General features: G+C 38.6%; 1 protein-coding gene across 1 annotated transcript in view; it reads left to right on the top strand.

Moving 5' to 3' along the window:
* LOC122815022 (leucine-rich repeat serine/threonine-protein kinase 2-like) overlaps positions 1-24,047 on the top strand; it is a 2,570,681-nt gene that overhangs the window by 786,075 nt on the left and 1,760,559 nt on the right. The window contains 1 exon segment of the mRNA XM_044087274.1: positions 13,262-13,313. Within this exon segment, the coding sequence (XP_043943209.1) occupies positions 13,262-13,313 (52 nt within the window).

Here is a 24,047-nt window from a genome sequence, read left to right as displayed (position 1 = left end):
ACAACCTATGAAAGGAAGGTGTTATACAGGAACAAAGAAAACATTGCCAGCATTTTAACACTCCTAATTAGCATATTACTTAGATCTGACATTCACTTAACCCAGCAGTGCACATACTAATCAGTTAAAACGAATAAAATAACATTCTTAACTTATATAGTCTTAAAGTTACCAATTCTACTACTTACAGTTAAATGACATTCACTTACGGGAATCTTAAAGTCCAATACAAACTCTTTACTTAAAGAGTAAGTACATTGTTTCAAAAAAAAACACTCATGCAGTCAGATAATATAAATGACTTGATTTTAAGCTTTGTAATTTTAGAAGCAGTTTTCCAGGAATTCAGCTCACTCTGTCTCTTGAGGGATATAGTGTTCTAATCCAGTTATTCACTATTAAGGATTTTATTTTTGTTAGCAAAAATAGATGCCTTCTCTAGTGTGCCAAGTATGCCAAGTATTTTAGTTCATTCAGAAGTAAATAATTTGGTCTTTGCAGGAAACACCACAGTGGCCTTAATGTTGTTCTTTTTAAGTTCTTTAATCAGTAGTAAGCAGGATTTTATTCTACTCATTACTTTACTGGAATAATCATTGTCAAATCTGACTGAATGTTCATTATTTCAATAGGTAGGTTGGACTGTGCTGTTTTTAATAAATGATCGTTTTCAAACTGGACATAAACTATAATTGAATGCGATGGTGAATTAGCCTGGTTGTTAAGAAATTTATTATGTCTCCCTCATCCTTTTCAGGTATACTATATATTCTGATGTTATTTCGTCTCATTCTATTTTCTAAAGCATCAACTTTATCTATGAGTCAGTCATTTGTTAAAAAAGAAATTCAGTCTGAGCTTTATCATCAGTTATTCTCCCTTCATGATTGTTTAAATCTTCTGTCGAAGCAGATACAGTATGTGAGGAAGGTTGTAGTATTTGCCCCTGGCCAATTCCAGTCAGAATGGAGAAACAATGTTACCTGTACTAGAAGGCATTCACCACTATACTTTTTGGAAGATCCATCTGAAACGTCATAATGACCCCTAGGAATTGGTGGATAAGGTGAAAATGCATATATGAACATTCCCAACAGTGGGAATGAAAATGCTACTGCTGGTACAGAAGTTACTTAATTGTTTATTTTGAAAGGAGGCAGTCAGATCTATTGGATATGTTCACCACAACTGATACACTCCTGAAGACCCCCCCTTACTAAATTTCAATTTGTGAGGGTCTGTCCTAGCCCTGGGCAGCTGATATGCCACTATATTTTGCTCTAATGATATGCAAGATGCTTGGAGGGTTATACAGTGCAGTAGAGATAACTCCCACCAATCGAAGCCAGATTTCACATGGGGTAAAACCTCCCCGTCTAAAGCAGAGTTTAAAATTACAGCACACCACAGGGTTTCCTCCCTCCCCCTTTTTTGCTGATATTACATTCTCATTTGTGGTAGTAGGTCGTACGTTATTGGCAGTAATTAACAGTGCCAGAAATGACCACCTCAGTCAACAAGTGTGGGAAATTAATGCATGTGAGACTACGAAAAAGATATTGCATTTAATGCAATTGTGTCAAAGCAGGTGCTTCCAAACAAAATACAGCCTTGTGGCTTAAAATACAGAACCAGTATCTTTAGTTCAGTCTGATATCCTAGAAAACAGTATCTGATAGTAGCTCCCTCTTGATTCCTTCTCAAAGAAATATTTTCCAGCTTCTTCTCCATGTTGCTCTTCACTGTGGTCTATTGGGACTAATTCAGTCATGTTCATCTGTACTGTTAAAGTAATAGATGCAAATGAACAAAACACATACACTAAAAGTGAAGATATTACTCTCCCCAACTTATAGCTGCTTAAGTTTCTGAACTTGCCCAGTCTAATTTTATTTTGCACAGATGGTGCAAGTCCCCAAGGTCCCTAATTCTTCCTGCTGCTCCACTACAAAAAGCCTTCAAACTATGCCCTGTCTCAACTACAGATTGTGTAAAAAGACCTTGTTAAAATCTGTACTACTGAAGCTTTAAGTAAGTTAAGGCTTTTCATATAGCAGCTCTCTGTCACCTAAACTTTGCACTAAGAAATGTGACATACCACTTCTACAAGAATAGTTATTTCTAATTGTATTTGCAGACCCTAGCTTACAGAGCTACTTGTGCTGCTCCACTTAATGTATTATGGCAGTAGTTTCTTCCGTAACTAATTTCCTTCCCTTATCTAACTGATCTGTGTACTCTTCAACAATTTTTTCCTGAGCAAAATTATTACCATTAAGGGCTCTTAAGCCATTTTCTCTGGTTGTTTTTTTTTTTTTGTGTGTTATGCTAACTCAGTATTGGCAAAATGTAGGCTGAAGTGTTTCTTTTACCCACCTTTCCACCTCCTCTTATAAGGATGGAAAAGACATTGTCACATCAGTTGTTGTCATCAGGAGCGGCCTTAGGTCAACTGGTGCCCTAGGCAAAAGGGCTCCATGGTGCCCCCACCACAACACCCAGTGCCCCCATCTTGGACACCAAATAAATACTAGAAAAGTGCCCCTGCTAGAGTTGCGCCCTAGGCGGTCACCTAGTTGGCCTATGCCTAAGGCCGGCTATGATTGTCATAGACTCCTACCACCCCTTTCTTTCCTTTTTACCACCTCTATCACCCTCCAGGTACACTGCTACATTATCTATTACATCCACTCTCTATTTCTGTCTTTACATGTTATAACCCCAGCTCTCTAACTTACAGACTCATAATGCCAATTGTTAATTCTCTCAACACTTTATTTAGCATTCTGTCTCAATATTTTATCTGTTACTTTTGTCTTCAGTCTATTCATTGCAGATACTTTACTTTATTCTCATCCATGTGAAGAATCCTCCAGCTCTACTCAGGCCCACTATTGACAAATAAGAATACACAGTCAGCTGGTTGACACCAGCAGTAAACTCACTTATGCTACTAGGAAACAGTTTCTATTGCAGTCCATACTCCTTTAGAGGTCACCAATGCCCATCCCAAAAATGAAGGACCTTCTATAAAAACTCCATCTGTTACTCAAACTTATACATTCAGGCGATATTCACTCAAACCCAGGATCACTTCAGTTAAGCCCTCAATTACAGAACTCAGTCACGTATCTTATCAGAAGTAAAGACCTTAAAATTGCTTATTTTATTGCTTGCAAGCCTTAATGGACCAGTCTTGAAGCATGGCTAGTAGCAGAATATCCCCATATTCTTGCTCTATCAGAAACCTAGCTGAAGAGTGCTTGCTGCCCATCTAATTTTATACAGGACAATTTCTATGTATAAAATGACAACAGACCAGGTCCTAGATCTGGTGGCAGTGCTTCAGTTCTAATCAAAATGATACTTCAATTACAGTTGTGGATTGCAGTAATTGTCATACTGCAAATGACAGGAGCTACAACTGGGTACTCTCTCATCACATTAGGTGGGCATACTCACATATGGATCTTCAGTTTACATCTCCTCACTGTCCTCTGTCTCTGTTTTACATAAAACTCTACAACATATGTCCTCTAAAGGCACACATAACAACACAGTTATTCTTAATAACTTCAGTATCATTGCTACTGGGAAAGACTCTGCCTCTGAACAAAATGTTGCACCAATTTAGCCTGGCCCAAATAATGCAATATCTTACTCAAACCAATACAAGAATGGCTCTATCTCCTCAATTGACCTCATAATAACCAACATACAAAATAGGTGCCCTCACACTGAAATACTCCCCAGTGCTGTGAGTGATCACTCACTCATTGTCCATTTGGTCATTCAGAACATATAAAAACATCTCCTCAAATAATTGAAGCTATTTCCATAATAAGCTACCAAATATCAACACCCTACACAGTGCTTTAGATTGGACTGCCCTATGTCATGTTTGAACCTATCTCTGCTTTAGAATTTTTCAACACACAAAACTGATCACAGTTCAAGATGCACTGTATCCCCTTACAAAAAAGAAATTTTAGATCACAGTGCTCCCCGTGGCTTTCACTGGATATTAAAAACAAAGTTAAAATCAGAGATTCAGCCTGGAAGAACTGGAAAATGAACTCCAGCAATGCAGAGCTACACCAAACAGAAAAAAAGAGAAGTTTAAGGAAGGAAACATGAATTGTAAAAATATTGCAAAAGCCCTGTACCTTAGACAGAAACAAAAAGCAAACTGGTCTAGATCCAGTCACTTTTGGAAAGAAATAAAATGTTTAACAGAGACATTAAATAACTATTCAGCTACCAAGAATGAACCCTTAACATTGACTCATTCCACCTGTACTAATGATTATGCTCATTTTTGCAATCCGCCATAAATGTCATAACTAAAGCTTTTCCAACAATTTTCTCCCTCATCAATGAACAAGAACTTTCATCCCCTGATATATATCCTCTAGCCTCTTATGCAGCAACCTTTCACTTCTATGAAATTTCAGTAAAACAGACCAAGTCCTCACTTCTCAGATTCAGCAATTCAGGATTTAAATCTGTCAGTCTTTGTCCCACCTTCCTAAGGCTTGCAGTTGGAAAAAAAAACACTGAATCCCTTACTCATGTCTTTAACCTGTGTCACAGCTCAGACACTGTCCTAGCATTCAAGCACACAGTTGTAATCCCTCTACCTAAAATCACTTCTAATGCCTATTTCTATCCTGTGCCCTATTACCAAAACATTTAAAAAATAAATTTATACAAGCAACTATTTATGCACATTAACTGTTATGGCCTTTCAAGTGATGCACTGCATGAGTTTCACAATGCCTTTAGTACCTTTACTGTCCTGGTAATGGCCTGTGATACATTTATTGCAACCTGAATGAGAGACATATTACTGCAGGTCTCTTTGTTGACATGACAAGGGCTTTTGAAATGGTCAGCCATACCCTTCTTCTCAATAAACTCACAAAGCCTCAACTTTGGAGATAACACTGTTTGCTCTTTTCACAGCTGTCTAAAAGCATAACCTTTCAAGTTCATAGCAATGTCTCATCCTCTACTGCTGGTAAACTTAATACAGATGTACCATGAGGGTCTGTGCTAGGTCCTCTTCTCTTTTCTCCTTTTGTTAATGATCTCCCTCTAGAATTACCAAATCTTAAATTAATAATGTATGCAGATTGTATGTTGCTCCTGCAATCCAGCATTTGCCACTCTGACCTGCAAACCAAGTTAAAGGGCAGTTTCACTCAGTTATGCACCTGGTCTGCTACTGACACATTTCTAATTAACCCCAAGAATTCCAATGTCATGGTCTTTGCTTCAGCCAGGAAATTACCCACTATTCTTCCCGTTCGATTAACAGATTTTAATGGGAACAAAATACCTAATATCATTGAAAAGAGGTACCTAGGCCTAATACTAGACCCTACCTTTTCCTTTGTTAATTTTGTAACTAATAAATTTCTTGCCCAATTAAAAACTATGTTACAAGATCAATCACCTCCTTTCACCTGCTACTCACAGGGTCATTGCTAAAAATATTTTAATACCCAAACTTGAATATGGCCGTCCTTTTCTCATTGTGTAATACTCACAGAATACAGACTGCTGAGAATAAAATTTGCAGATTGTATTAGCAGACCCCCCCAATACACCATTGCAATTTGCTAAAAATTCCAGATGTCTTTCAGTGCCTCATAGGGGCACTTGTCTTCTAAGTACTCTAATTTAAAAGATACTAAAACACTGTCACTGTGCCCCTTTAAGAGTGAAACTACCTCTACAAGACAACCCTTAAGTACTCAGAAGTGCACAGGACAACAGTTTCACTCTATTACGCCCTCCATTTAAAACTGTTGTAGGTGAGAAAGCCTTCTCAGGACTGGGATTACCTGGAACCACCTGCTTATAGACATCAAAAATTTAGAAACTGTTAAAAGCTTCAAAGATGCACTTTCTGCCTACAACTGCTACCATTCCATATCATAAATAGTAAAATAGATTTAATAAAATTTTCTCAGACTCTTAATGTGGCATCTTGTATGCAGATATTTCACATGTATGTAGGAGTTTATGTATTTTTATGTATGGTTGCACTGTATTTTATGCACATCTTAGCTTGCATTTTTTATATATTATTTTCAACACACTCTGATTGCATTCAGTCTTACTATGTTTGGAATTTTGCTGTAGCTTCATTTTGTATATAATATCATAGATTGAATGATTATGATGAATTTTCTGCTCTTTGAGCTCAGGTTGTGGCTGTAGAGGATCAGTAGACCAGTCCACTTACCTGATGAACAAATAGTAAATAAATAAAAATAAATAAATATTTTTAAAGGAAACCATGTTGTGGTTTTATATTTTTGAGCCACAGACATTTACACCACTGAGTATGCATTTTTGTGTCATAAACATCATTTACATCACTATTTACATATTCATTTGTCACTTGCATTCCTTTAAGTGGTGACACCAACCATGCTATATATATACATGGTCACTTACATTCTTTTAAGTGGAGAAACCAGCCATGCTATATATACATGGTCACTTACATTCTTTTAAGTGGTGAAACCAGCCATGCTATATATACACATATGTATTTCTAGTTATACGTGTGTGTGTGTGTGTGTGTGTGTGTGTGTGTGTGTGTGTGTGTGTGTGTCTGCATGTGTGTATGTACATATAAACATGTTTATTTATTATTTTTATTTTATTTTACATTTGTTGACCGGGATAGTCCGACTGGATACATGTCCATTTTCAGCAGAGGCCTGGGGAGAAAAGCTCCATAGGATGTATAGAAAATTACATTTAGAAAAATACACTTGTAGAGGAGTAAGAATACATAGATAGACTTACAAAGGGCAAAACATGAGATACTTTGACTTACAATGGGCAAAACATATTAGTCGGTCATATGGTTACATTGGAACAAACATACATTGATACAGACATTAGTCAATCATATGTTTGAATAATACATTACACAGACATTACAGTCTATCTGGAAACAGAGCACATTTGGTCACTACGTGTAAACCCTGGAGAGGACAAGGGTTTAGTACAGAGACATTATGAGAGTTAGGAGAATAATCAGGGTAAGTACAGGGGCATAGCCAGTGTGTTTTAAACTATGTCCTAAGATTTTTTTTGAAAAGTGTTAGAGAGGGTTCAAGATTAAGAGCTGCTGGTAGAGAGTTCCATGTTTTGCTGACAAAGTTGGCAAACAGAGTCTCCAGCGCTGTTATTGGCTCTAAGAGTTTGAGCTATAAGCCTGGCGGATGAGCGTAGAGATCTAGAGTTACTATGGTGGAAGATAATGCTGTTTAATGCAGGGTATTTTCAGGGTGGTTGAGTACTTTATGGGCTACAATAAGCTGGTTATATTTTAGAAGGCTAGGAAATTCCAGTCAGTCTAGGAGTTTAAGATTAGTGCAATGGTGAGTCCTGTATGCCAAGCCTGTAGCAAATCGATCTATGTGGTTGTAGCAACTTGAGAGTTTGTTAAGAGAGGATTTGTTTAGGTTGGCGAGTAGTGGAGAGGCGTATAGCAGGGTAGACAGAAGATGAGATCGAGTTGTGGTTGTCCTGGAAGGGGAGTGAGAAAGGGCTTAATCTTGTAAAGGGAGCCGAGTTTCTTATTAATGGTTTTGATAGTGTGGTTAACATGCAGGTCATATTTGAGGTTGTTATCTGTAATGACACCTAAGTATTTGGTGTGGGTATCTGGGGAAGTCAAGGTTCCATTGTTAGATAATATTGTAATATTGAAAGATGGCGATGTGGACTTACAGGAGGGAGTGAAAAGAAGTCATTTTGTTTTTTTGGGGATTGAGTAGCAGCCAGCGATTAGCCAACCAGTTTTCAACTGAGTTGAAGGTGTTCTGAGTTAATGTCTTAAGTTTAGTTTCTGTGGAGGCAGAACAGATTAAGGTCGAGTCATCTGCATATTGAATGCAAGTAACATTTGGAATGACTGTGTGAAGGTCATTTCTGCAGATGGAAAAGAGAAGAGGACCAAGTATGGATCCCTGGGGGACCCTAAGGGAAATGGGAAGGTGGGTTGACAGTTCGTCCTGCCAGAGGATGGCCTGTTCTCTACCCCGCAGGTAAGATTGGAACCACTGGATTTTATGTTTTTTTTAAAAGTAGTGCTTTCAGAGTATTGATGAGGAGCTGGTAATTAACCATATCGAAGGCTTTCAAGAGAGCTAGGAAGAGGGATGAAGACAGTTTATTTCTGTTTCTGTTAAGGTTTATAGTATTAGTAAAAGACAGGAGGGCTGTGGTGGTACTATGATTAGATCTAAAGCCGTGCTGAGAGTCAGTCAACAGCTTGTTTTGCATAAGGTGGGCTATGAGTTGTCTGTGGACACATTTCTCCATAATTTTCGCTAATGGAAACAAAATAGCTATGGGCCTCTAGTTAGAAAGCTCAGTGGAGCTGCCCCCTTTTGTGGAGAGGAATGATATGTGATGTTTTCCATAGGGAGGGGATGGTGGCTTTGGTAGTTCTTTTGATAAGTACTGATATAGGGTAGTCAATGACATCAGCTGATTTTTTTCAAGTATTCAGCTGGTAGAAGATCTGCAGCTAGAGTGGTATGTTTTACTGGTTGGAGACTAAGTGTTGCTTGGGTTGTGGGCCTCGGTAGCTCTGGGATGGAGTGGTTAGAGATTAGTTGGTTAGCGAGTGACTGAACTGTTTCGGTGAAAAAACTGTTGAAGGCATTAGCTGTCTCCTCAGGGAAGTTTTGGCTGTGGGTACAGGGGCTTGGGGTGGTAGTTTGACCTGGGCGGAGGAGTCTGTTGATTCCTGCCCAGAACTTTTGGGGATTGTTGTGGTGTGTTTATTGAAGGTGGCAGTAGTAGTTCTTTTTATCTAGTAAGATTGATGTTTTTGTATAGTTCCTGAGCTGTTTGTATTGTAGGTGGTCTGTTGGGTCTCTAGTTGAGCGCCAGGTGTCCCAGGCTTTATTTTTGATTAGAATTTTTGCTTTGGTGTCTTTAGAGAGAGCCAAGGGGCATTTTTATTTCTGACTCTGATGGTCTGGGTAGGAGCATGAGATTTAAGTATTGTAAAGAATTTATGATTAAAGTAGTGAATTGCATTGTCTAATAGGAGGTGTTTTTAGGGTGGACCAGTTGCATGCTTCGAGTTCAGTAAGGAAGTTTTGAAGGTTGAAGTATTTTTTGTTTCTGATAGTTTTAAGGTTTGATTGCTGGAAAATGTCAGACTTATGCTTGATCACGTAGGTTATAAAGTAATCACTTGGGCTATCTGGAATAATCCCCCCTTTATAAATTTAGGGGTGGTTATTGATGAGGATCCAGTCAATGATGCTCTTTTTATTGTTAGCATTAGTTATAATGGTAGGGGAGGTTATGATCTGTGTGAACCCGTGTAAGTTCACATGATTTGAGGGTGATTCTGAGGAGCATGCATACCAGTCGATATTCATGTCACCATGGATAATCGTTTCATGGGGATGGGTGGTGGATATCCAACTGAGGATGCCCTCTAATGTGGCTGCATTATTACCTGGGGAATATATATACAGGCAATGTTTAAGCTTTTATTTTTGTTGATTATTAGTTTGGCTATTAGGATTTCTGCGTTGCTAAACTGGGGTGTTACTGATGTAGCCATAGTAATATTTAGTGTGTTTTTATATAGTAAGGCTACCCCTCCACCTTTCCTGGTTGTGTGGTCAACCCTAAGTCTATTGCACCCTGGGGGTAATACTTCATTGTCATTTGTTGTTGGTTTTAATCAGGTTTCTGTTAGACAAAAAATGTCAGGAGAGTAAATTTCTAACAGAGCATGCAGATTATGAATCTTGTTATTAATGCTTCTGATGTTTAGGTGACAGGCTAGAAGAGATTTATGGTTCCTGTTAGAGTAATGTTGGTGTGGTTTACTTTGTGGGAGCTATGTGTGGTGGTTGGGGAGGGACCTGGGTTTGTGTGGATGTCCCCGTCCAACATTAAGTTATATGGTAAGCTGGCAACAAGTTTTCGTATTTTGTTAAGGATTTTATAAAAGTATTTTAGTTTTGGGTTGATGTATTTAGGCCTTATTGGTTTTAAGTGGCAAGGGTTTGGGGGGTAAGGTTTGAGGTGGTTTGGGAGGTAGCTGGAGTTGTTAGTAATGGGTGGAGAAGTTGTTTGGGATTTTAGGAGGTGAAATCCAGTGAGGTGTTGATTTTCATAAATGGTAAGCAGGTAGAATAAGAGTAAGAGTGGCAAGAAAGAGCATAATACCATCGAGTTGGGTGAAGACATGTTCACTGTCTGGGGAGGATTATCACTAAATTCTAGGATTGGAAATTGTTAGAGGAGTAGGCCTGAGGATAGTAGGTAGGATAGCATCAGGTGTGGTAGCCTAGTCAGGGGTGGAGGATGTCATTAGTGACTGTTTGAGTCATTGATTGGTAGAAGAGAAGTGGGTGTGGCTAAGGGCAATAAATTCGACACCCCTGGGGGCGTGTGGGAATAGGGGGCAAGGTGGGGCATGGAGCGAACCCGAGCATAGCAGGGCTTTTACCCAAGCACAAGGTTCCTGTGACTGGTGCTTACAAGGTAAGGAATTCCTCAGTGAAACTACGTATTTTTAGGTTTAGAAATGACCATTAAACTTTAGTACCTTACCCTTTCCATCAACCAATTAATTGGTTTTATAGTAGCTTATGCAGGAGTATGAGGACTTTAGGGCAGTGCCGTGGACCCAGCCAAGTATATAACATTCAGAGCATTTGTGCACTTGTGGGTCTAGTTTAGAATATCAACTGACCACAACACCAAACCTTACATTGTTGAGGTGGTATGCATAACAGTCCTGTGATTTGAGACCTCATCAGATTGAGGACTGGGAGAGTGGCCCTTTCCCACTGTGGTGTGACTGGGAAATTATATATTTTATTTTACGTTTGTTTACTGGGAATGTTCGACTGGGTCAGAGGCCCGTTTTCAGTGGAGGCCCAGGGGAAAAGCTCCATTACATTTTACAAAGTTACACGTAGAAATAGTAAATACATAACATGACAGATTTACAAGATAGCTTATGTCGATTCATTTTTATACAAAATTCAAATGAAAAAATGAAAAATATATACAGAGAACAAATAGATAAGTAACATATTGGCTATAGGTGTAAGATTAAACAGAGATACATTGTGGTAAATTGAGCAGCATGGGAGACAACAATCAGAAACTGTACTGGTTAACTAACTGTTTATTTATAAATGTCCCTTTTCCCACTTTGGTTTGATCTTGGAGCTGGAAGATATAAGTAGCAGGATGTGTGGGGGGTGGAGGGGTGCTTGCTTCCTGCCAAAGAAGATATTTTTGTTGCTTTGTACTTGATATTTCAGCATTCGATAGTGCTGTCCCGAATATATGTTTTTTGTTGTTTTAGTCAGTCTATATTCTAAACTAGACCCATGTATTTGACATACGTTTTAGTACAGGTCTAGACTGCTTAATTTATATATGGTTTCCACTGCATAGACGTATATGAGTACATGATAAATACTCAAAGTACAAGCTCTTTAAAGTCCATTTTTTTCAAAGAAAACCGTTCAAAGAACAGATTACCCGAAAAATAAAAAAAAAGACACTACAGTACTATTTTTGCAATGGGAAGTAACCTTGCACCCCCATACCCCGCCTCTTACATATACAAAGTCTGAGATTGCTCAATACTGGAAAAAGAGGAAGATTCCCCTATTTCTCTCATTTAGCAATCTCAAAAAAATACTGGTCTGCTGCTGACTGTTTTTGAACTGCATTCTGTTCAGTGAGTTCCCTCACAACAGTGTGAGTTTCAACCGTTGATGGTGTTCCGAGATATATACTTCTCTCTCTTTCTGTGTGTGTGTGTGTGTGTGTGTGTGTGTGTGTATGCGTGTGTGCACGCGCATGTGTTACTTTTAAGTGAGTTGTTTTCATTTAAACATGAACGGTCTAAAAAAGTGAACTAATACTTCATCTGATGCCAGCCTACATTACATATTACCACCTACATCTCAGATAATAAGAAAAGCTCATCATTTTGTGATTATTGGGTGATTTTTGCACATTTGTAAGTAATATTGTGTTTACTTTAGCACAGTGTATTGAACTGTGCAAGGTGATGGTGTAGTGTATTTATTTATTTATTTAATTTGTTAACCAGGGTAGAGCACTTATTTGTATTGAGTGTCGGTGACAGCCAGGGACAAAGGCAAACATACAGTACAGTTTAAAGGAATACAGTCAGACACAGAGGTGACATACAGTATTAAATTGAATCCAAATGCAATGAAACGCAGTGCAGTGTTACATATTATATATGTATATGTGTGTGTATGTATATGATATATATAGTTAGTTATAGATATAGCTATATAGAGATAGATAGATATTCTATGAAAAGTAGATAAAGTATGACAGGGGCTGTACGAGATAAATGAGGTTAAAGAAGAGTCTGAAAGGAGAAATAGATGCACGGGACATGACCAGAAAGGAGTAAGTTAAGGTGATTTTAAAAACGGTAGTAGTGCAGTTTAAAGAAGATTTTTTTTTCTCTCAGTTTGAGCAGAGCTTTTAATTAGGGAGGTTACCAGCTCGGGAGACTGCTTTAGAAGCCAGAATAGCTAGCTATACCTGTGATAGAAACATAATTTACTTTAATCCTCCCAACTTTAGTCAAGGTTGTCTAAAGACAATTCCTTCTCTTCACATCAGACGACAGCTGCCCAAACCTCTTGTAGCACTTCTTCCCGTGCACAGTGAAGAAGTTTCTTTCCAGCCCTGGAGACGACTCTGTCTCCATTACAAGTATCTGCCATTGTTAGCAGCAGTATCTGTTTTGTATGCTGCTTTTGTGTAGGCCCATCTTGGTTTACTTTGTTCCACTCTGCCTGTTTATCTTGTCCTTAAAGGCACAGCACACACAGTCTTCACTAGGTCACATTACAGTATACATATATATATATATATATATATATATATATATATACACACATCTACATATATGTGTGTGTGTGTGTGTGTACACACAGTCAACAGTACCGATTGACTGTATTTGTTTTATAGTCCTGGAACATTTCCTTTATGTGATGTATTTCTTTGTTAAATTACTTCTAAGTTACTTCTATGTTAATCGTATTGTCATGTATCTAGTACAAGATTACTATAGCAAACAGTTCCTGATTTTTGTTGTTATTCTGCTGCACCCATTTTCAGTACAAAAAAATGAAATTAAAGTTATGTGTGGATTTCTTATTTTTATTATTATTTTTTTTTTGAATAGGAACATGGAGAACATGAACCAAGAAGGAAACGTTTTCAACCTGTTACAGCAGGTAAGGAATGCAAGATTAATCCCTATATTCAAGTCACAGTTACTGTTTCATAAAATAACATCGTTCACATTTTTCTATCTGTTCTTGGTAGAAAAAGTGAAAGTAAAATTTAAAATATAATACTCTGATACAAAAAATGCAAATCACAAGATATAAATGTGGTTTGGCAAGACTGCCTGATAAACATTCGCAGATGCATGGATGCATCAAATAATCTGTCACATTAAATCAGAAGCAGAAAAGGGAAGGGCAAGACATTCTGTCTAATTAGAAAATGTTTATAATCATTCACATTTTAGTTAAATGAGCAAAAGGAATGTGCCTTGAGAAGGTATTACATAAAAAAGCTCATAGGTTCATATGTAGGTACTAAGCATCAAGTCTGCAGAATATTATAAGCCTAGCCAGTAACCCATAATGTTCGTCATATTTATTGCTGCTGTAGCCCTAGCTATAGGAGTTTATATCATGCAAAGGATATAACAGTCGGACAGTTTCCAAAGCTTTAGGGCACCTTTCACATACCCAATCTAACAAGCAACGCGAGTTGAGTTGACTAAAAGACATGTTTGCGTGTGAAGCCTCCCAGAGCTATATTGCTGCAGAAAAGTCTGCTTCTCTGAGGCTTTTGAGGATTGATGGCCAGCTTGTGCTTTACTTTGCTGGGCAGATAAATTCCCTTTGGGGGAAAAACTTCTATTTTCTTAATTTTGTTGATATTTTATTACTTTCTTCTTTGGGAAAATTATTTTAATGCTATGAATGTTGTGTTTTAATGGACTATCTCATGACTGTAACATACTTTTAAATGGAGCACATGTTTTTTCTGTCAGTTTAAAAGTAGTGTGAAGTAATTAAAAACATTTTTTCTTTCTGTAGAGAAATTGTATTTATTTTTGGGGTCTCCTCTGAAAATATTGCTAGAATCTGCCAGTGTTTTTTTTTTTATTGGGAGAACACATTTCTCAGTTTGTCAGAAAATACTAAGAATTGTTACAAATGGATTTTTCAGAACCTATACCCATTCCTAATATTATGTTTGCTTTCTGTTGTGGCATACCAATCTAGTTGCTTATTTGTGTTTTCATAAAATTAATACAGTCTGTTTCTTCTAGCTTCTTAGATACAGCAGAAAATCTCAGGTTTTCCCTATGTGCTCTGTCCTCTAATTCTATTACTTTTCTGAAATATCTCTTCTTGTGCAGTCTCATATTCAGCCAGATTTTTCATTTAGCCTCTGAGTTTTGCTGTTTTATCACCGTATCTGATTATCTGTTTAAAGCTTCTTATATCTTTTCCTCCCTTTTATTGCTTGAGTTGATATACTTCATCAGTGTTTCATTTATTTTAGCCAGGTCTCTGTGAAGTTGCCTCATACTTCCTCTAGGTTATTGGAAGAAATGTGTGGAGCTGAACATCTGCAGTACTTTTCTCAGTATTTTTTTTTGTTTTGTCACCTTTTGTAGCTGATTTTCCTTCAGATCCTCTGTATTTCTTTTTTTTCCTGGCTTCCAGGCAGTACACGTGCTATCCAGTTACTGAAATGTACCCAGAAATCTGGGTCCACTGGCTTTCTCTGCTAAGCTTCTGTTTTCACAGTGGGAGAGCTAGAATTAAGCTGTTACTCAATGTGTAGCATCTTGCAAGTCTAACTTGCAGCAGGTAAAAATGGAGGCAAGAAAGCCTACTACTAGAAAAATCATTTATTAGCAAATGGAAAATGTTTTATTGTTGGTGCCAGCAACATAACCAGCACCTGTTCATGGCTAGTTGTTCTCTGGTTTTGCAATATTTGTGTGAGTTACTATAGGTTCATAGGTTCATACTAGGCTATCTGCCCTAGGGCATTTATAAGCCTAGCCAGAGTGTGTGTGGCTTTCACCACCCCTTAGGATGAGAATACTATACCCATTAGTTTGCTGTGCCTCTGTCCAGCAGTGATACAGAGATGATTCCCGGGGTATAGGTTCATAGGTTCATACTAGGCTATCTGCCCTAGGGCATTTATAAGCCTAGCCAGAGAAAAAAAATAAACTGCCTCTGCAAGGCTCAGACTCAGAACCCTGTACACTATAGTCACAGTAGTTAACCACTAAGCCATCATAGCAATCCTAAGGCCTTTCTTATTACTCTATTAAGATTCATGTATTGGAAATTTCAGAATGTCTGCCTGTGGATCCCCTTCTTTTAGTTCAGTCTCGTGTCAAAATGTTTTTGAAAGGGGTTTTGCATAAGCAGCCTCAAAGAAAACAAGTGGCCCCTCCTTGGGATCTTAATTTTGTGTTCGACAAAGCTAACACTTGCTCCATTTGAACCAGTTAATCTGGCTGACTTGAGGTATTTAAAAAGATAAACGGTTTTAATAATTGCTTTGACCTCTGCAAATATATCTGAGTTGCAAGCTCGAGTAATGTGTCAGTTCTATCTCATTTTCCATAGGGACAGGGTTTCCTTGCAAACTAATCCATCTTTTATGCCTAAAGTGGTATTCCAGTTTACTTTAAGCCAAACTGTCCATCTCCCCATTTTCTTTCCTGAGCATAAAAATGAGGGAGAAAGGATGTTCACAGACAACTCTGATACTATCTTGACAGAACTAAATCTTTCAGATCTTTGAATCAATTGTTCATTTCTGCTGAAGGTAGGAAGGGACAACCTATGTAAAAACAGACTATTTCCAAATGGTTGTCTAAGGGCTATTACCTTTTGTTATACTTACCATAACAGAACTACTGCAGGTAGGTTCAAGGCCCCCCTCTCCCAAGGCCTTTGATTCATCTGTGACTTTTTGGAAACATTTGGATTCTAGAATTATTCTAGAAACTGATACTTGGCCCTCTGTACATAGTTTTACAGACCACTATATACTTGATTCCTTCTCTATGTTCAGATCAAGCTTTGCTAGGACCATTTTCTAGGGCTTTCTAGACTCTTCTTCTTCCAACTCCCAATTGTAGTTCGCTATGGTAATCTGCACATATAGCTAAGGCTACTGCAACAGTAATCAGCATGATGAACATAGTACAGTTTTGTAAGTTGAAGTTGCAATAACAGAAGATGTTTGAATGATTGCTGTTGCAATAGATGCTTCCTCCCTCCACTCCCCTTTTTTTGGTGTGTTTTTATGCCAGGGTGTGGACTTTTTTTGTTGTTCCTAGCATTGTCCTTTCAGGGCTCAGCCTCCCTCTCCCTCTCTGCTGGCAGGAAAGTTCTGAAAGGCTTTGCACACAAACTTGTCCTTTAGTCAGCTCACCTCAAGCTGCTAAACACAGAAGTATTCACAGAAGTGCCTCCAGTTTTATAGGAAAAGTCAGTGATTTATAGTCTTGATTAATAACCAAAGATTATATATATGGAAGTGTATAAGAAGTGGCCATATTTGTGAGGACAAGATCGATAGTATTGGGACCTACAGTAAGATGGTTAACTGTAACTGAGTTAGCATTTGTAATGTCAAGGAAGCATTGGGCAGGTTCAGTATTAGCAATGTATTTCAATCAGTTTATTAATGGATAGTTGAAGCCCACCTGTAGAAAAATATTGGGTTTAATTGGGATTTCAACTAAGGTGTTAAGATAGCTTTTGCTATAGATAGCTATGAAGTGGTAATTAATATTTTTTATGATGATTTGGACATCTAGGCCAAATTATATCTAAAGGAATCTGTCACGAGATGATGATATCCTTGACAAATGGTGATAATTCCTTACAGTTTGCCAGTAGATCTCAACATCTGATAGGTACTTAATCCAAGAATAGAGGAAGTGCCTTCATTGCTTTGAAATAATGTCTCCATAACTGCACATAAGTGAATGTGGTCAAGATTTAGGAGACCCCAAAGTTTTGACATAGTTTTCAAGGTTCCTGACATTGAGTAGATCCCCTTTAATGTGTTCCAAATTAGAATTTACTAGATTGTAATGTTCAACAGACAGACTTTGCCTAAAAATGGCACTATGAAGATAGCAAATGCTTTGGCTAAAATACAAAAGCCTTGATAAGTGAGGTGCAGACCATCCATGACAGAGCAGGAAGATTTGCCAGCCATGTCATCCTAAGCTGAAATACACTAGATTGCCCTAACATAACACCAGCTACATATCTGATTATTAAAGTCAGTTATCTTGTTTTTGAAACTTGGTATCAAGCCTCTTCAAACATAACCAATTAAAAGTAGCACAAAAAATCCTCCACCCAGTCTTGTACTCTCTGTTCATCTGAAAAATGTCTGGCAAATGTGACTCCCGTGCACAACTCTCATGGGGACTCACTAAATACTTGTCATGTAGCAAAACATTAGAACTCCCTCCCAACTTCCCTCCACCAACTAAATGCACCAAATAACTTCAAACGATGCAGAATCATTCCTTCTTGACTCATGGTAATGAGCCTAATCTGAACCACCTGTCTAGCTCCTCCCTGTCCTTCCACCTCTCCCCACATAATAGCATACTGCTGTCACAAACTACAGTACATCTGTTGTGCAGACTCACTAATAGACTAACCATCATCAGAGTGCTCCCCTAAAAAGTCACTGTCCATCACAATGCTCCCGTAATAAATCACTGACCATCAGAATGTTCCCCTAATAAGTCACTGACCTTCTCAAGGTGCTAATCTACTTTTTATCCCCAAGCACATATCTCTCTGGCCACTACATACCTCCCCTTGCATATTGTTTGCTATATACTTCTCATTAATTCATTACTTACAGAACTTCATCTCTGTCTCATCTCACATTAATCTCTCCTCTATCCTTATCTAAGGCTGTCCTTTCCACTGAATAAAATTATGTCACTCTGTCTTTCTCTACATTTTTTCACATTTGTATCAGCCTAGCCTGGGCACTCCATTATAATTACTCCCTCAGCACTCAAGTGCTTAACTATCTCCAATACTGTTTTTGTATAAAAACTTTCCTTTAAAATATATGTATTGTGCAGTACAACCACCAAAAGTGTCTTTATATTTTGTGTAAAAGATTCCCTTTAATATATGTATGTTGTTTGTTTTTCGGCTTTTTCCTGGTAAGGGGTCGCCAAAGCGGAACTCCAGTACACTAATGATTGGCAGTAGATTTTTACGAAACGCTGAGGTGCCAGCTCAACACCCAACCTTCAACGAAGGCACGCCCATTTATGCACGCATGTCTTTTGAACGCTACCCAACCGCGGGGAGGACATGCAGACTCCACACAGAAGGCACTCCCAAGCCAAGCCGAGAATCGAACGGGAGAGCCTCTTGCTGTGAGGTAACAATGCTACCACTGTACCACTGCGGATGTACTCCCTTTAATATATGTATACTAGAGCAATAACTCCAAAATTGTCTTTGTATAATTTTTATAAAACATTTACTTTAATGTATCAGTATTGCACAGTGCACTTAATTAATCAAACTCTTGGTATGTCTCTGATGCAGCCTCATAAATGATTTTGCTTTAATAGATGTTTTGCACATTGTCATAATAACTATGTATATATAATCGGGGAACTGTTCTCCATGGACCTCCACTGAAAAGGGGTTTTAATTTTCATTTGGACTTGTCTGGTAAACAAGTATAAATAAATGAATAATACTGCTATATATAGGTTATTTTCAATGAAACTGTCCTGACCTTTCCATTTATTCCCTACCTGCCCTGTCCTGTCATTTACCCCTCCCCTTCTCCATCATTACATTTTGTCTCTGGCTGTATCTTGTTACAGGTGACTGAGACACTTCCTTCCAGTAAGCAACATTCTTCTTGTACTCCACCTTTTCTGTGAAGTAATGTTTTTTCAGATCCTTTCAGAGTGTTTCTCTTTTTTCCTACTTTCATGCTTCTTTTCATTCCATGAAATTTCCACCACAGAATGCCTTACCATCTTAGCTTTTAGAATAGTAAACACTGAAGTTGTATCATGTGTTTCTCCTTTTCAAGTGCTCACTTTATAACTAAGCTAGAATTCAAGACTGTCTCTGAAACACCACCCTTTCTGCTAACAAAAAACAAAAACAAACAGAGCTTGACTACTGTTCACACATCCTGAGATTTTAGCTCAGTCACACAGTTAAAAGTGAAGATTCTGTCTGCAGCACCATCCTTTCTGCAAACAAAAAAAGAAACAAAAACAAAAAAAGCTTGACTACTACTACTCACGCATCCTGCCTTCTTAGCTCAGTCACACAGATAAAATGCAAGACTCTTTCTAAAACACCATCCTTTTTGCTAACAAAAACAAAAGAAGCTTTACTGCTCACATATCCTGAGTTCTTAGCTCAGTCACTCAGCTAAAATTCAAGACTTTCTCTCTGAAACACCATCCTTTCTGCTAACAAAAAACAAAAGAAGCTTGACTACTGATCACACATCATTTGTTCTTAGTGGAATCGCACAGCTACATTTTAAGACACTGTCTGAAACACCAGGCTCTCTTCTAACAAAAAACAAAAAAGTTTTGACTGCTGCTCACACATAGCTTCATAGGAAGGTACTAGGCTATTGGCCCTAGGCCCATACAAGCCTAGCCAAAAAATGTACCCTGGCTTTCGCCACCCAAGAAAATTATTTTCCTGTGCCCCTGACGAGCAGAGCCACAGAAGTGATCCCCGGGGTGAATTTCCCATCCATTCATCAAGATTTTTCTTGAAGAGTGCTAATGAGGAGCTCTGTTTGACATAGGTAGTCTGTTCCAGAGTATGGGAAGTCTCTGGGACAGGAATCTATCCCTCCAGCACGTTCTGTTTATTGTGGTGACAAGGTTTAGGTCCCTAGAGCACGTAGCTAGGAGGGATTGGGATTTCTGTAAGTGGAGCATGTCCAACAGCTCTGGGTTTGACATAGCTTTGTATGTTTGGCAGAGATCGCCTCTGAGTAGTAAATCCTGAGTTCTTAGTTCAGTCATACAGGTACATTTCAGCAGGGAACTCGGAGTGTACAATTTTGATATTTAGGGTCACTGTATTATTCATTTAAGGCTATAGTGGATTTCTGCTCTATTTTATTGTCTGTTGTCTTATAATAGTAATGAGAACACAGTGTCTTACCATAGAGCACATGCTTACAACCTTAAACAATATTTATTACATTACTGGCTGGCCTTTTTCTCCTTCAGGCAATTGACTAAAACAAAAAGTGAGAAGGTCAAACACAAAAAACAATCAGTAAAAATTAAATGAAAATTCCAGCCAAGCTAGAACTTCTACTGAGTGACTTCTCAAACTTCTTGTATCAGAGGTACATGGGATATATGCAAATGACCCTTGTGAGCATCAGGTGTTTCAGCTATATAGGTTGGTACTAGGCTATTGGCCCCAGGGCCTATACAAGCCTAGCCAAAAAGGTACCCTGACTTTCTCCACCCAAGAAAATTATTTTCCTGTGCCCCTGTCAAGCAGAAACACAGAAGTGATCCCCGGGGTGGATTTCCTATTACCCATCCAATCATCGAGATTTTTCTTGAAGAGTGCTAATGAGGAGCTCTGTTTGACATAGATAGGTAGTCTGTTCCAGAGTATGGGAAGTCTCTGGGACAGGAATCTGTCCCTCCAGCATGTTCTGTTTATTGTGGTGACAAGGTTTAGGTCCCTAGAGTGTGTAGCTCGGAGGGATTGGGATTTCTTTAAGTGGAGCATGTCCAACAGCTCTGGGTTTCACATAGCTTTGTATGTTAGGCAGAGAACGCCTCTGAGTAGGCGATATGCGATGGAATAAAGCTGAAGTTTTTTGAGTCGGTCTGCGTAAGGCATCTGTTTGAGGCCAGTAATCCTCTTTGTGAGGTATTTTTGCGGCCTTTCCAGTTGTTGTAGATGTCTTGTGAGGTACATACCAAAAGGGGTGTACTCTATAATTGGTCTAATGAGTGATGAGTAGAGGGGAACAATGACCTCTTTTTTTCTGGATGAGAAACCTTTTGTGATGAGGTGTGCCACGTAGAAGGATTTCCTGACCACTGTGCCGATGTGATTATCAAAGGAGAGACTACTGTCCACCTGTGTCCCAAGGTCTCATCACACTTTCGGTGTTAAGTAGACTACCGCCTATGTGGTAGTTCATGGGTACAGAGTTTGTCCAAAGGGGATGACAATGCACTTTTTGGCATTGAGCTTGAGACCATGGCTTTGACACCAGGCATCTGTCTCAGTGAGGCCCTTTTGTAGGATGTCCACATCATTAGGAGTTTCAGGTATAGCTCCTAGTTTGCAGTCATTTGCGAATTTAGTCAGCCAAAGACCTTCTGTGTTAGCCTGTACTTCAGAGAAGTAGATACCAAACAGAAAAGTACCCAGGATTGAACCCTGTGGTACCCCACTTGTCACTGGTCTGTAGTCTGATTTGGAGTCTGCTACTTCCACAGTATGGGTTCTGTCAGTAAGCCAGTTGACAAACCCATCTTGTGACATAGTGATTTATACCTAGTTTAGTGAGTTTATCTATAATTCCAGAGTGGGGGATGGTGTTGAACGCCTTGGCAAGATCTAGATAGGCTGTGTGAACCACCTTACCCTCATCTATGGATTTGGTGACTGCTTCAAAGAAGTCTGTGAGGTTTAGGAGACATTATCTGCCTTTTACAAACCCGAACTGTGTGGGGTCCAGAGTTTGGAGATCTCCAATGTCTTTGTTTGAGTTCCATGATGATATGTTGCATGGCCTTGCAGACCAGGCTCGTCAGGCTAATGGGGCCGTATATGGCGATTCTGAATGTCCATGACTTATTACTTTTAAGTTGCTTCAATGGACAATTTAAGGACAATAAAGCCAAACACCACTAGTTGGGGATATGCATATTGTGGCCTTGTTATGACCTCATCAGTACGGCACAAGCAGATTGTTTGACTAACCTTAAGAAACACAGGGCTGTTATACCAGCTGATGTCCATTACCATTTAGGTGACTGCAAAATATCCCAACTAACAAACTAAAACAAAAAGTGAGAAGGTCACACACAAAAAACAATCACTAAAAACTAAATGAAAACTCCAGCCAAGCTAGAACTTCCACTGAGTGACCTCTCAAACCTCTTGTTTCAGAGGAACATGGAATATATACAAATGACACCTTCAGGTAATTGGTTATACTCTTGCTGCTCCCTAAGCTAAATGTAGCTTGTTCCTCTCCTCTCTGCAAACTTTCCTACACTCTTTTTGCTTGCAGTGAAACTGTAACTGTCTGAGGAAAACACATGTATATTCATAATGTTTTGCAGTACTTTACTCCTAAATAGCTGTACTGTAACTGATGTCTGAAGTACCATATCCCTTGTGCTTCCAAAGCATGTGTTAGAATAATGTTCCTATTACATAAAATTTTTCTACTGACAGCATAACACACAAAAACTCCTCCTGCTAGTTTTAGAATTATTTCTGGCTACAGTCCCTTCCAATCCCGAATTCCCCAGCCACCGCCTTATGGTATTAGACCTGTTCTCTATCTACTTCCCACCCTTCGTAAAGACATACACATAACTATAGGCATACACTAGGCAGATGAAAACACACACAATTCCTAAACCAGCAGTCTTCATTTAAACACTTAAGCTTTCTCTCCTCTTTTATATTTAGTAACTAACCACAGTGATCACAACTTACTCCATCCACCTCACTCAGCTATCCTGCCCCTCTTAACTTCAAACCCCAGTGTACTAGCTTCACTTTCTCTGACTTATCTCTCTACATAGCTACATACCATGCTTCTCTTAAATATTACTACATCCTTACTGTTTTATCACCTTACACCTTACCATACACCACTCTATCTTGTACACATTTCCCACACTGTTTACTCCACTTCTAACCATTCAAATTACCACACTTCACCACTGATCACTTCTAGTATATACAAAGACTCACACAATCTTTACTTCAAATTACTAAACCATCACACCTACCACAACAAAATAAAGCTAACCTCTACAGTTAAACCAAGCCAAGTTTACCAAACATATACGTTTTCTCTCTCTTATCACTCTGTAGGGATCTTCATCCCAAATCCACCTCCTACTCAGCCCACTCAACTCCTTCAAAAACAGGGACCATACCACCGTCACCAAAACCAAGAAAACACAACCCATCTATCTCAAACTCACACAAAGAGCTTAAATTAATTTCCACAAATACTTGTATCATCTATAATAAAATTTTAGAACTCTATGCTTGGATCTCCAGGGATACACCAGATATTCTTGCCATAACTGAAACATGGCTAAAACTACATATGCTTGTTTCTTAAAAATCACTCACCGGTTATAATATCATTAGGGCTGATGGAACTCAAAAAAGATGATGGAGTAGCTTTACTGTACCCTGGCTATGTTGACATCCTACCCTACAATAAACCTATTCCCAAATTCCATAACTCTGAACTCCTCAACTACTATCTTGAACTAACTATAAGCAACTACGTATTATAGTACTCTGTATTCCCCCAGGTAATAATGATACAACCTTAGAAAACATCCTAAACCGGATCTCATAAAATTTCTAATGAAAGGATAATCCTAGGTGACATTAATTTCGATTGGCAGATTATCTCCACAAAATATCCATCAACTAGCTTAAACCTCTTTGGATGGACTTAACTCATTTCTTTCCCCACATGTTGTAAGTATCCCAAAAACAGTGTCTCAATTCTAGGCTGCAAATTGGTGTCCATTTCCACTAAGTCTGTTTCCAGTGGCACCCTGTCTGATTCCCTCAGTGATCACTTCCCTGTATATGCAGATAGACTCAGTACCCATAATGTCAAGGAAC

Source organism: Protopterus annectens, chromosome 11.part0 (genome assembly GCF_019279795.1).
Source record: "Protopterus annectens isolate FY-2018-M chromosome 11.part0, PAN1.0, whole genome shotgun sequence".
NCBI lineage: Eukaryota > Metazoa > Chordata > Ceratodontiformes > Protopteridae > Protopterus > Protopterus annectens.
Note: the sequence above shows the minus strand (reverse complement) of the source record. Positions and strands in the feature narration are given on the sequence as shown.